Source organism: Zeus faber (genome assembly GCF_960531495.2).
Source record: "Zeus faber genome assembly, chromosome: 19".
Taxonomy (NCBI): Eukaryota; Metazoa; Chordata; class Actinopteri; order Zeiformes; family Zeidae; genus Zeus; species Zeus faber.
The window spans coordinates 20,634,530-20,646,341 of NC_137206.1; the positions used below are offsets into that span (position 1 = coordinate 20,634,530).

An 11,812-nucleotide genomic window follows, 5' to 3' on the forward strand; every position below is an offset into this window, starting at 1 on the left:
ATTAAGTGAATGCAAAATCTAATAAAAGACAATAAAAACATCTTTGGTCAAAATCATCCAGTTTATTTTTGTTATGCACATAATATAATATATTGGCAGACTTCATTTGGTAATCAGACGGGCACTTGTGTCAAAAACAGAGAGGACACAAACCCACTGCAGTTATCGCTGTTGCCAGACATAATTTTTACTGCCCCTCTGCCACATCCCGACACTGGAAAGGACAACATCGTACAGCTGGTTAGCAACTTTATCCCTTCAGCATTATCAAAGCAGCCCCGGGTTGTTAGAGGAGTTACTAGATCAAAATGAACGTCTCAGAATGGGGGTGCTGTGTTACTGAACCACAGATTTCCAATGAACTTGTTTCCAAAGGTATGGATTCCTCCAATAGGTCAAGACCTAAAACAAACCGCTTAAACAACACCCCACAGCTGACCTCCCTGCCAGCCTGTCAAAAAAAGCCAAACATACATTCCATAAATGGTGGCCCCACAGATTTAACACGGTAGTTTGTTTTCCAATATCTTTCTTCAGTTTTAAACCAAAACACAAAAATGTGCAATGCTTGACAAGAAAATGTCATCTTGTAGAAGCAAAGAGCGAGAATGTAGATTTGAGGATCTAAAAGGACCCAGCACCACCCATCGTCTCTAATTTGCATGCTGGCCAAGAGAGCCTGTTATAATCCGGCGATAAGGACAGGATGCCAGGACTCGCCACTTAACACCACCACTCAAATTATTTTAATTAAGGATAGCGGTTCTTCCAGGCGGACCAAGATGGGTGGGTGTGATGTGGGGGAGCCACCCAGACTTTTTGATTTTAATACAGAGGAGGTGCCATGACCTTCGACCCCCAGGGGTCTCCTCCTCATTGTGTTTTCAACATTGCGGTGGCAGCGCTGCTTCGGTGGGAGTGAACGGCTGCTTAGTCGTCTGTGTCGTGTTTTAATGGGGGATCACCATCGCATGAGGACACAGGAAACGTCTTCTTCCCTTTCCTCTGGATATGGTCCTCATTCCTCTTCTCCAGCGCCTCAATCTGTCCACAGAGAGACAGTGCATTAATATTAATAAGTCTGTATGTACATGCGTGTACATTTCTGGACATATTCTTGTGATAATCTACACAAAAATGTGCGCGTACGGAAGAGGCTTAGGGCATAAGAGAAAAATAATTATTGGCATGTGGAAAAAAAGGTAAATCCAAGATCCTCATTCTATTCTCAGAGTTCTGACGTCTAGAATAAAGTCTGAATTCTGAGAATGAAGTCAGAACTCAAATGTTTTTACATAGCAATAATTGATTTAATGTGGACCTAATCCTCTTCTGTCTGTGTATGGAAATGTCCACGACTGTGTGTATATGTGAAACTAATGAAAGACACACTGTACACATAGAGACATAGTGTTTAGTGTCTCCATGTGCATCTGAATCTTTGTGCACAGACTGGGTTGAGTGAGTGAGTAACCTGTGCTATGAATGTGGCTTTGTCATCTCCGCTGATGGTAAGGTTAAGTCCCGTCACACAGTTGAAGAGTTCATAGATATTCATCGCCTCAATCACCCCGCCTTTCTGGAAGAACTGTGAACAAAAACACAAATACTTTACTTTAAAACCATAATCTGGGTCGGTTCGAGTCCTTTTAGAACTGCATCTGGTGAAATCGTCTAGCCTTTATTTCATTACTGGAGACAAAACTCTTCAATTTCACTGCATTTCTTTAGTAGTAGAATAAAAATTACCGTGGAAACATTCCTGCAGTCTCTGAAGAGGAAGTGAAGGCCGTGAGGGTGTGTGGGCTCAACAGACTGACTGACATCTATCAGCCACACCTACAACACAAACATAAGTTTTAATTACAACACACACATAAGTTTTAATTTAGGTTGGCAGGGACAGATTTGTGTACAGCATAAGACTTCCAGCTTCCTTGAGAAAATGCAGCATTTCAAACGTGAAGGGAACTTGGGATTTTTATAAACTTCCAAGACGTTTCTGGAAGTCTGTGGGTTTTTCCTGAACATTTAAACGTAATAGTAGGCTTTAAAGCGGTATTACTTTTTAACTTCACATTATTAAACTTTAATTTAGTAGCTCATACCCTCTGTCAGACTGAGGACAATATAGCTTATAGGGGTGGGATGGGATAGGATAGTCTGGGTTCAGTTTGGGGTCATGGGAAAGAGGCACGTTGTAGATCTTATGGTTTCCTCAGGTTACAGATCACTCGGCCCACCACAACCAGCTCGCGTGCACACACACACACACACACACACACACACACACACACACACACACACACACACACACACACACACACACACACACACACACACACACACACACACACACACACACACACACACACACACACACACCAGCCCTTGACATCACCACTTACTGTATAAGCATAATGGATGGATACCCTAGGCTACTGTAACACTAAAACAGAGCTATTTTAAGAGCAAGTGAAAGGTTTGTTTCCAGCAGGCCACCACTGTGAGGATGGCATGATAGATTCAGTCAGTGTTTCATCAATGTCTATATTTAAATATTAATATTGTTTAACAGGCCATATAATCTATTTCAACACAGAAACAGAAAATAACCTTGAAACTTGAAGGACTTACCCTTCGGGGCAGGTCTATAAACAATAAATATTTACAAACATCAGGTACTTGCTGTTTACATTTGTACTTCTAAAGTGCAGTTAAACAATAAATAATATTTAAATAAACAAACAAACAAATGTAATAATATCTAAAATTGAGAGATGCACGTCGCCGGCCCACTTCCTTTGCTCTTGTTTTTGTATTATCGGCTACTCAGGCGGCCCGCAGAGCGACTGCCCCACTGAGAGTTGTCCTGGTGCTCCCAATGACCAGGCCGACTATGATTACAGTTAACAACTGTTTACACCTACCTTTCCCTCATGCCAGAGCAAGTTGTATTCACTGAGATCAGCGTGAACCAGGTTACACTCCTGGTACAACTGCTGCATCATCTGCAGAGAGGGGGAGAAAGGGAGTGGTTTTAAAATACAATATTCTTCTTGTGTCTCACAAGAAGTAAATATGTGGAGTCTATGCACACAGAACACATACCCCTCTGAATTCAAAGTGTACTTACTCAGTCTATACATATCATACACACACACGCGCACACATGCGCACACACACACACACACACACACGCACACACGCACGTGTACTAAAACATGACAATATGCATTGTGGAGCTGAAATAAATATGTAGTCATTTTTCATTTACATACTTTAAACACTAGAGAGCAGTATTCCAACCCTGCAATGTGTCAGTGGTCAAAGGATTTCACACACCGTATTGGAATTGAAAATGATTTGAAATGATTGTATTCATACGAGCATCTGCTTTAAGGGCTGATTCATTTAATAAAAGATTCGAAGTACACATGCTTGTTATACTTACATGTAGGACCTGGTAGTAGGCATTCTTCATGTCCGCTGAACCCAACATGGCGTCCTTGAGTTTGGGAGCAGGGACATGATCTTTCCCGATAAAAGACATCACCAGAATGTGTTTCTTCAACAAGGCCACTTCTGGACAGGGAATCCCTGCTTTCTTTATTCTGAAGGCAGAGAGAGATTGCTATTGTTTCACACTGTGGTGTTAACACAACTTTCTTTATATAGCATTTATAGAAAAGTTGTAAAAACAACACAACATTTAAATCCACTTGAAAACGGAAAGTTCATAAAGACAAAACAAAACTGCCTCATAATAAAGTAAAGGTACATGACTAAATAAAATAAGCAACAATAAGCAAACATGACAATATAAAAACACTTGTAATCAAATTAGTCAAAGAAGTCTCAAAATATTAACCTCATAATATTTAAAAGTAGTATTAGAAGTAGCAGATGCAATAGAATTATCAAGGGTTTCTCAACACTATCTCTGAAATCGTCAGCAGTGGGGTATTGTCAGTCGTACTATTTATAAACAAAGTAGTAGTGATAGAAACGGTAGTAATAGTGCTGGTACATTTAATTATACAAGCAATATTAACTGTAGCAGTAATAGTTGTAATGGTATTCAAAAAAAGATAAAAATAAAAAATTACTTCATCAGGTTGTGCATCTCCTTCTCCGCCCAGAGGCGGATAATCTTGCGGGGATTGAGTTTGCTGAAGCGGTCCTTGAAGCGGTAATCGTCCTTGATGTAGCGGTCTCTGTTCCTAAACTCATTCAAAGTGGTCTTGAACACCTTGAGCACCACTTCCTCTGGTACAGGCTGTTCCTCCAGGCTGCAGGAACGCATGTGCATGAAATAAATGACACACAAACAAGAACACACAGACACGCACCAGGTAAATTCAAAGTAAAGGAATTATTTTGATGACGTGGTTATCAAAATTACACTATTCTTCACATTAATCCTGACGATCAAATATCAAGCACCCAAGATCGTATCCGTCAATGGTTTATCTATATACCCACCAAACAAGGTATGTACATACAGGTACCCACCTAGTTAGGTAGGTATATACTATAGGCTTACATACATATAAAGGCTTGAAATATTTCACTCTGTGTAATGAATCTATATAATTCATGGGTTTCACTTTCTGAAATGAGTGACAAAAAATATTGAACTTTTTCACCATATTCTAATTTTCTGAGACACTGAATTTTGGGTTTTCATTATCTATAATCATCAAAATTTCAAGAAATAAAGGCTTGAAATATTTCACTCTACGTGTAATGAATGTATATAATATATGGATTTCACTTTCTGAAATGAGTGACAACAAATATTACATTACATTACATTTAGCAGATGCTTTTATCCAAAGCGACTTACAATTATTCAAATTGTAAGTCGCTTGAAAATTAGTTTGTGACAAAAGTTTGAAAATTATTCAAACTTTTATGTCACGTTTTTCATTATTAAGCTGATGTATAACTGCATAGTATCTTAATTACTCAAAATATAAGGTGACTCAAAATGGCAACCATATTTTCCAGTTTCGGCCAGCCTGGTAACCACTTTGAAAAGTTAGTGTTGAGTCCTGCTATCCATACACCCACCTCCCTCCGTTGGCATGGAAGACGACAGACTCCTTTCCTGTGCTGATGCAGCCGTTTATACTGTCCAGCATGCCAGCGCTCACCATCTTGTACATCAACAGGCGAGTACGAGGGTCCAGCGCTTGTTCCTGGTCAGAGACACAGATGAGGGCTGTCACCATCATGACATTTGAATTGACTTATGTTGATTAATTGCCATACAAATAATTGTGATCAACAAATGTATTGCCTTTTTGATCGTTTTATGCCACTGGAATAGAATAAGGTTATAACAGTGGAATAATCTGTCTGTAATGTCTACCTATTCCAGAAGAGCTATTTATTGACATTGAAACCTAAAAAAGAAATTGGTAAGGCCAACTGATTGAACCGCACCTAATTCATGTTCTATTTATAGCGAATTTCTAATATTGGATTAAAACTCACTTTGATTGAACTAAAATAATTGTGATCAGGTGATTATTACTTAATCACCTGAAATAATGTGGTGTGTGTGCGGGTGCGTGGACTCACAGCAGTTGAGTGCTCCTTCTTCTCATGCAATCTGGCACTGCGACGCTGCTCAGCGTAACAGTGCTGCTTCAAAGAGTTGAAAACCTTATTGGACAACTTCAGGTCCATCCCCAAACCGTCCCCAACATGGACCTCCGGAGCAAACTGGATCAAACACAATGGGGGAAAGGGAGAGAAGAGGGGGAATTAACTTGTTTTCGATGCAGACAGCAAAAGTATAAATAAGTGGAAGCAGCTACGTCGTGTCTCACATTGTCCATGCGGGCGGTGTTCTTGCGGCCACACATCACCTCGTCGTGTTTAGTGGTGATGTTTTTGCCTTTTCCTGTGAAGCCCTTCCGGGGAGTTGTCTGAGGCTTGTCTGGAAAACCAGGCAAGAGAGAAAGATCCCTATTTAAGCAATCAGTGATGTATCGAGACTGGTGTGGGATATAGTTTGACACCAGGCTAAACAAGGTATTGGAGCCAAATCAAAACATGTACGAAATCCATCAGAGCCCTTGTTTTTCTACGAGGAAGAGCAGTGGCAAAAACAAGCTTTGTATTACTCAAAGTTCTACCAATTTGGATTGTCGGTTTGGAGCACAGATATCCGAGTGACAAAACGAGAGACATAGGCGACTAGATGTTGTCTTCCACACTAACTTACCAGCTTTGTAGGGGTCATCGCGGGTGTCCTGCCAGTCCACCTCATCCTCGGAGCTCTCGCTGTCCTCGTAAGGATGGACCATGCGGTAGTTCTCAAAAGAGATAGACACTGGACACCCAGGGGAACAACAATGTTCATTTTGGGATTTTGTCCAAAAATGTCCCCAACTGTGAGTGAGTAGTGAGTATGAGTACCTTTGCTCTCTCCATTGTACTTCTTCTCCTCAAGGCGGAGCTGGGAATCACACTCACGGTCATACTGCATCTGCAGCATTTGGGCCAGCATCAGGTCGCTGGTGGTATCAGCATCCTCTCCTGAAAGCAGCAGGTTTGCATCGGGACTACAAAAAGAGAAAGAGAGCAAGAGAGAAAAGAAGGATGAATGAAACAGGAAAGGTTACTGTCTTGATTTTGACTTTCATGAAGCACTTTCATGTTAAGTGTTGCGTAGGAAGAGACAGGATTCAAACAGGTAACTGCTATCAAAGGGGATGATATAAGATAACCATTACGTGCAAGTTATTTTAAGGACTATACCCGACTCAGAATTTTGTCAGTAGAATCGGGGTCGGCTGTTCAATGTGAATATTAGGCGGCGGCAGCTCGGCTCTTCCTATAGGCAAGAAAGGGCAGCCGCCTAGAGCGCCATCATGAGGCAGGATGCGATGGCAGACGATGGGTGCCAGTGATGCACGCGCCAGCGATGTACGGGCCAGTGATGGGGTGCCCGCGGTCAGCACAAAACTGTGTTTTTATTTTATCTTCCGTCTTATGGAACAAAACTATGCATAATGGGGAGACTTTCTCCATGACTCTCTCTCGATCACCCCCTCTCAATGAGTTATGTGCAGAAAATAACCTTAACAAATCGATGTATTGTGCCCCGTCACTCCGTGCCCAGTCCCCACGCTGTTTTTAGCTGTTTTATTTGGAGGAACGGGGCTTGGCTCTCCGTGTTGCTCTCCGCCCTCAGGGCACACGGAGAGACGTGTCCGGGTCCAGACGATTCACACATATAAAAATATATTAATGATTCCCCTTAGGAATCCTCATTAAAATGTTATCCTTGTGCATTTTGTAAGCTCCTGTTTTATCCTGTTATTATAGTGCACACTGACTGGCAAAAAAAAAAAAAGAAAAAAAGAAAGACTGCTCGACTTGAGGAATCTCAGTCGACTGACAGGTTTCCGACTGATGATTAGACTCGTTGACTTTCAGTGAGCAGCCGTGGTTATTTTTACGTCATAGTAAAAGACAAAAGTAAGTCTTTGAGCTGCGCAGACAAGTGAAGGTGAGTACTTACTCTATGAGTGTGGGAAATGCATTGTTCTCCTCATCCAGCTGTCTAGCAAGCTGCTCGCTCATAACATCAGACAGAGAGCATGATGGAGCTGCTGGAGCCACAGCACCCCAGGGGCTCTGGGGGAATAAGAAAACATAGACCTGGAAAAACTAATTTCATATACATATATAAATATATATCAACTGTTTACATTTGAGGTAGTTATTGGATAATTTTGATCTCATTAGTCTACGTATATTCCTCATCAAACTAGCTGTTGAGGTTAAACCATAGTGTTAGAAAATTTTACATTTTTTTATTATTCTTACATTGTTATTGATTGATTCATTAGATTCTGTGATTATTAATTCTGCTGACCAGACTGGACCTCTCGGCGGTCCGAATCCGGCCAGCGGGCCTTGCGTTTGACACCCTTCCCATTTGTGTTTGTGTCACTTCTGACAGCGTGAATGGAAGAGACAAGTCCGGGCACATTCGGCGCCAGGCCCGCTGCCGTTCAACCGAGATGCTAGAACACGACGAAGTAATTAAAAAAAACAACAAGGGGAACGGCCTGGACCTGGAACCAATCAAACACGATGTCGATGCGATAGATGGGTGAATGTCACTGTGGCACACCCTGTGCTGCTAACGCTAGCAAGCCACCATTTGCCTTTTAAGGCTGTCTCTGACCAGTGGGGCTATTGGAAACCGTGTCTAACATTAGCCCCAACTGGTCAGAGAGATAAAGCAGCTCAACACCGGCCACTCACCTTCGGTACCCCCGCGGTCACACTCAACTGATCCATGATTCACCTGACAACAGTCGGTCGAGTATCTCTTCAACGAATGAATGTTTGCTGGCCGGAAAGCTTCACTGGCTATATTTGGCGACAAAAGCCGTGCGGAACGAATTGCAGCGTGCAGAAACGTGACACTCGTCGGAGACCGTTTTAAAAGCACATTGAAACGACGTCAATTCACGAAATACGAGCAAATGTGAGGAAAATTCGGACGAAAACGACCAAAGTTCAAGGCTTGGACGAAGTGACGAGCTTCACAGCGGGAGCGGTGACGCAAAGAGGGAGCGGACTTCCGGTCGCATAGCGCTCACTGCCTTCGCAATAAAAGTGTTCGTCGAAATGAAATCGAAATACCGTCAAAGCAAACCGTGGCTAATTCTATTTTTTTTTTTTTTTTTTTCGTTTAAACAAGACCAACCCGCGAACACTTGACAAATAAATGACAAATAAGTTTCCAAAGCAAATTTGGATGTCCGCAGACAATGCAAAACTGTCGCTTTAATTAGATGTGTATCACCACAATAAGAGCCCGTTACATGTAGGCCAATGTCAAAAGGATATCACTCGTTTTTAGTTTGGTTTTTATTTTAATCACTTTCGTGTCAATGACAATCGATTGGGACCCGATCGATGACCCAGCTTGTCCATGTAACGTGTTTAAATTTGACACAACAGACGCACAGGCCTACTCAATGCGCTGCCTTTTACGTGACATCATTTGGCGAAGTGACTGTAGAAGCGAGCGATGACATCATCGACAGAATTCCGACCTCCGGGTTTTATGTTATTGCGTTAATCCAACATACTCCCAATGAATAAATAAATGAATTACATTTGGGGTTTTTTTTTTGTTTTTTTTCTATCAAAATATTTTCAAATTACGTGACGCTGTAATCATCCAATCATTTCAATTTGTTGGAATTGTTTTTCATACGACTTTATTCATCTCCAAAGTCCCCGAAAAACATGTGTGTTTTTGAAATTATAAATAAATACATAATGATAACGTAAATGTTTTGATAGTTCTTGAAAAGACAGAATTGCACAGGCTAGTCATTCCACGCGCTTCACGCCACGAAGCCATTCTTTTGTGTCGCTCCAGCCGTGCACGCGCGTGCGCGTGTCCCCCGCACGCTCGTGCCAGTCCTTCGACGGCGATCCGGGCTGCTGCGTGACCGCGCATGGCCGTCAGTTGTCACGGACGGACGGACGGAGCATCCTCGGTGAGGGGAGCTGGAGGATCGCATCCCAGACCCAGACTGTGCGCTATTCGGGGCTGGGGTGGGGGGGGGGGGGACTCAATGACCTGAGGAAAGCGTCTGCTCGTCCGCGCATCGAACAGCGCTGCGGGGTTATTTCTGTAGATCTATTTCTTGTCTCGTCGTCCGTCGGAGGAGGCGCGTTCGGTCCGCTGGTTGCGCTCCTCCACCACCGATGGCTCCCTCCATCCCCAGCATCAGCACCATCCGTGGGCCGTCGGGCCAGCGCCCGGACACCAGCACGCCAGGACTGTGAGTAGCGCCAGGGTCACAACTTAAAATATTCTGATAATATTTACGACCTTTACGAGTCATATAATTCTGTCTTTCATATTGTGGTGTTGTGCTGGGTCTGTGGAGGGGGGGAGGTTGTGGAGCTGCGCTGGGCGTCATCTGACGCAATCAATCAGAGCGCCAGATGGGGGTCGTGTGTGGGCTGGGGGGCAATCTGAGAGCAGATGAAGAATAACCTACATTGCATTTTTTGATGCATGTGTCGGGTTGTGGTGGTTTTTATTTAACACGGTACCTGCTCGCCACATCCTTGTCGAATGAGACCAAACTGCACCGTGCAGGCTGTAGGCTACCACCAGCAATGCCCAATATCTTACTATGTGTATTGACACAGGCCTCATTAATATGATCTAATATGATCTATGATCTTGCTGGGGCTGTTGATTTATGCAAGGAGGATTGAGCGTTACAGTATATGTGCCGTCAGATAGATGGATAGATAGATAGATAAAGTAAGAATAAAGAAGAAATATATAACAAATTTGGCAATTTGCAATAAACCTAAAAAACAATTAAAATAGCTAAATAAAGCATTTGATGCAAATTTTACCCTGTCTCATGTTGCTTTAGATGTCACACTGTGGTTGTTAGTATTATTATTATTATTATTATTTATTATTAGTATCCATCCATCCATTATTTATACCGCTTATCCTCGTGGGGTCGCGGGGGGGCTGGATTATTATTATCATTATTATTATTGTTTATTGTTTTGGACTTAGTGGCAATAGCTACAGATGCAATTAGACATTTTCCATTTTCAGAGCAGATTTTCCTATATGACTTAAGCGATACAAACAAGCAACCTCCTGGTCGTATTGTAGATCTGCTCAGAGATCGTCAAAAAAATAGAAACCGCAGAACCTGTTCCCAAAAAAAGGTTTTGTGTCAGAGATCATAGCTGGGACCATTCTATAGCTACCATCGTGTTCGCTTATTTTGAATGAAAGGAAAAGAAAACCAAGTTTGAAAAACCCGTGCTGTGTCTGAACCTGCTCCTCTTATCTGTATGAAGCCATATTTGCGTAAAGTTAAACGCAGCTTTGTGTGACATTAATTTAAGTATATTCTCTCCTCCCTTCTTCTCTCCCGTCCTCTGCTGCTGTTTGCTCCCCAGGCCCGGACGCTATTGCCTTAAAAGACCAACAACCTCTCTGTGACCTGGGACGGAGGCGGTTGTGGTGCAACAGGGCTCCACAGACTCCACAGTTAATTCTCTCCAAATAAGTATTTATTGCCCACGTGAAAATGTAAATCATCACTCACTGACTTCAGAAAATTCAACCAGGGATCCATGGCGCCATTGAGCCCCTGGGAGATTGTGTCGCGATACTTTTAAAGTGGAAGAGTCGTCGTCCCTCTCTTCAAGTGCTGAAGCAAAGCGGATTTAGGAAATAAAGAGAAAACTTCCAAAGAAGCTAGGTGAGGAGACACAGACTGAGGCCTCATGTGACACCTACAATGTACAAGAGGACAGCAGTTAAGATTGTTTCTTTGTGTTGTACACAGACCAGTTTTCAGCCGAGAGAAGTAAAGGACTAGACCAACTAACATTGAACGCAAAACTACTGTAGAGCCCGGGTCAAAAAAAATAAATTCAAGCCTTTTTTCAAACTTCAATTTCTTACCACAATGTACACAGAACATAGCGAACAAGAATGTCTCCTGAAGGAAAAGTGACGCTTGATCCTGTAGTAAAGAGAGAGCTGGGCTCACAGCGTTAAAGCAGACCTCTGCACCAAAACAGTTTCTTTAATTGAGGGGGGATCCAGACCTCGAGATACCAACTCGGGGCTATTCAATCGCAGAAGGTGTTGATGGCAAAACATTTTCGACCACGGAAGACACAAGAGCTTTCGGACATCTAGGTCGACAGGCGGAAGGCCCGGAAAGCGAAGCGAGTTTGGACGATTAGAGCCGGAAGCGAAAGCGCCACG

General features: G+C 42.6%; 1 protein-coding gene across 1 annotated transcript; it reads right to left on the reverse strand.

The window, feature by feature from the left end:
- Positions 1 to 42: 42 nt before the first annotated feature.
- Positions 43 to 8,592, reverse strand: riok3 (RIO kinase 3 (yeast)). The gene is made up of 13 exons (XM_080020368.1): positions 8,293 to 8,592; positions 7,541 to 7,656; positions 6,433 to 6,578; positions 6,239 to 6,346; positions 5,841 to 5,950; positions 5,590 to 5,733; positions 5,077 to 5,204; positions 4,110 to 4,292; positions 3,455 to 3,614; positions 2,931 to 3,011; positions 1,750 to 1,839; positions 1,475 to 1,588; positions 43 to 1,044 (listed from the first exon to the last, which is right to left on the reverse strand). The coding sequence occupies exons 1-13, from the start codon at positions 8,326 to 8,328 to the stop codon at positions 931 to 933; spliced, it is 1,530 nt and encodes a 509-aa protein (XP_079876494.1). The 5' UTR covers positions 8,329 to 8,592; the 3' UTR covers positions 43 to 930.
- Between the last annotated feature and the right edge of the window lie 3,220 nt (positions 8,593 to 11,812).

What these genes read in the sequence shown, in the direction of transcription:
- riok3 (XM_080020368.1), bottom strand. Translation starts at nt 8,328, where the DNA reads ATGGATCAGTTGAGTGTGACCGCGGGGGTACCGAAG. An exon ending in AGAAGGAGCACTCAACTGCT is followed by an intron (nt 5,205 to 5,589) that starts GTGAGTCCACGC and finishes GTCTCTGACCAG; the next exon opens with GAACAAGCGCTGGACCCTCG. An exon ending in ACTGCAGGAATGTTTCCACG is followed by an intron (nt 1,589 to 1,749) that starts GTAATTTTTATT and finishes TTTTGTTCACAG; the next exon opens with TTCTTCCAGAAAGGCGGGGT.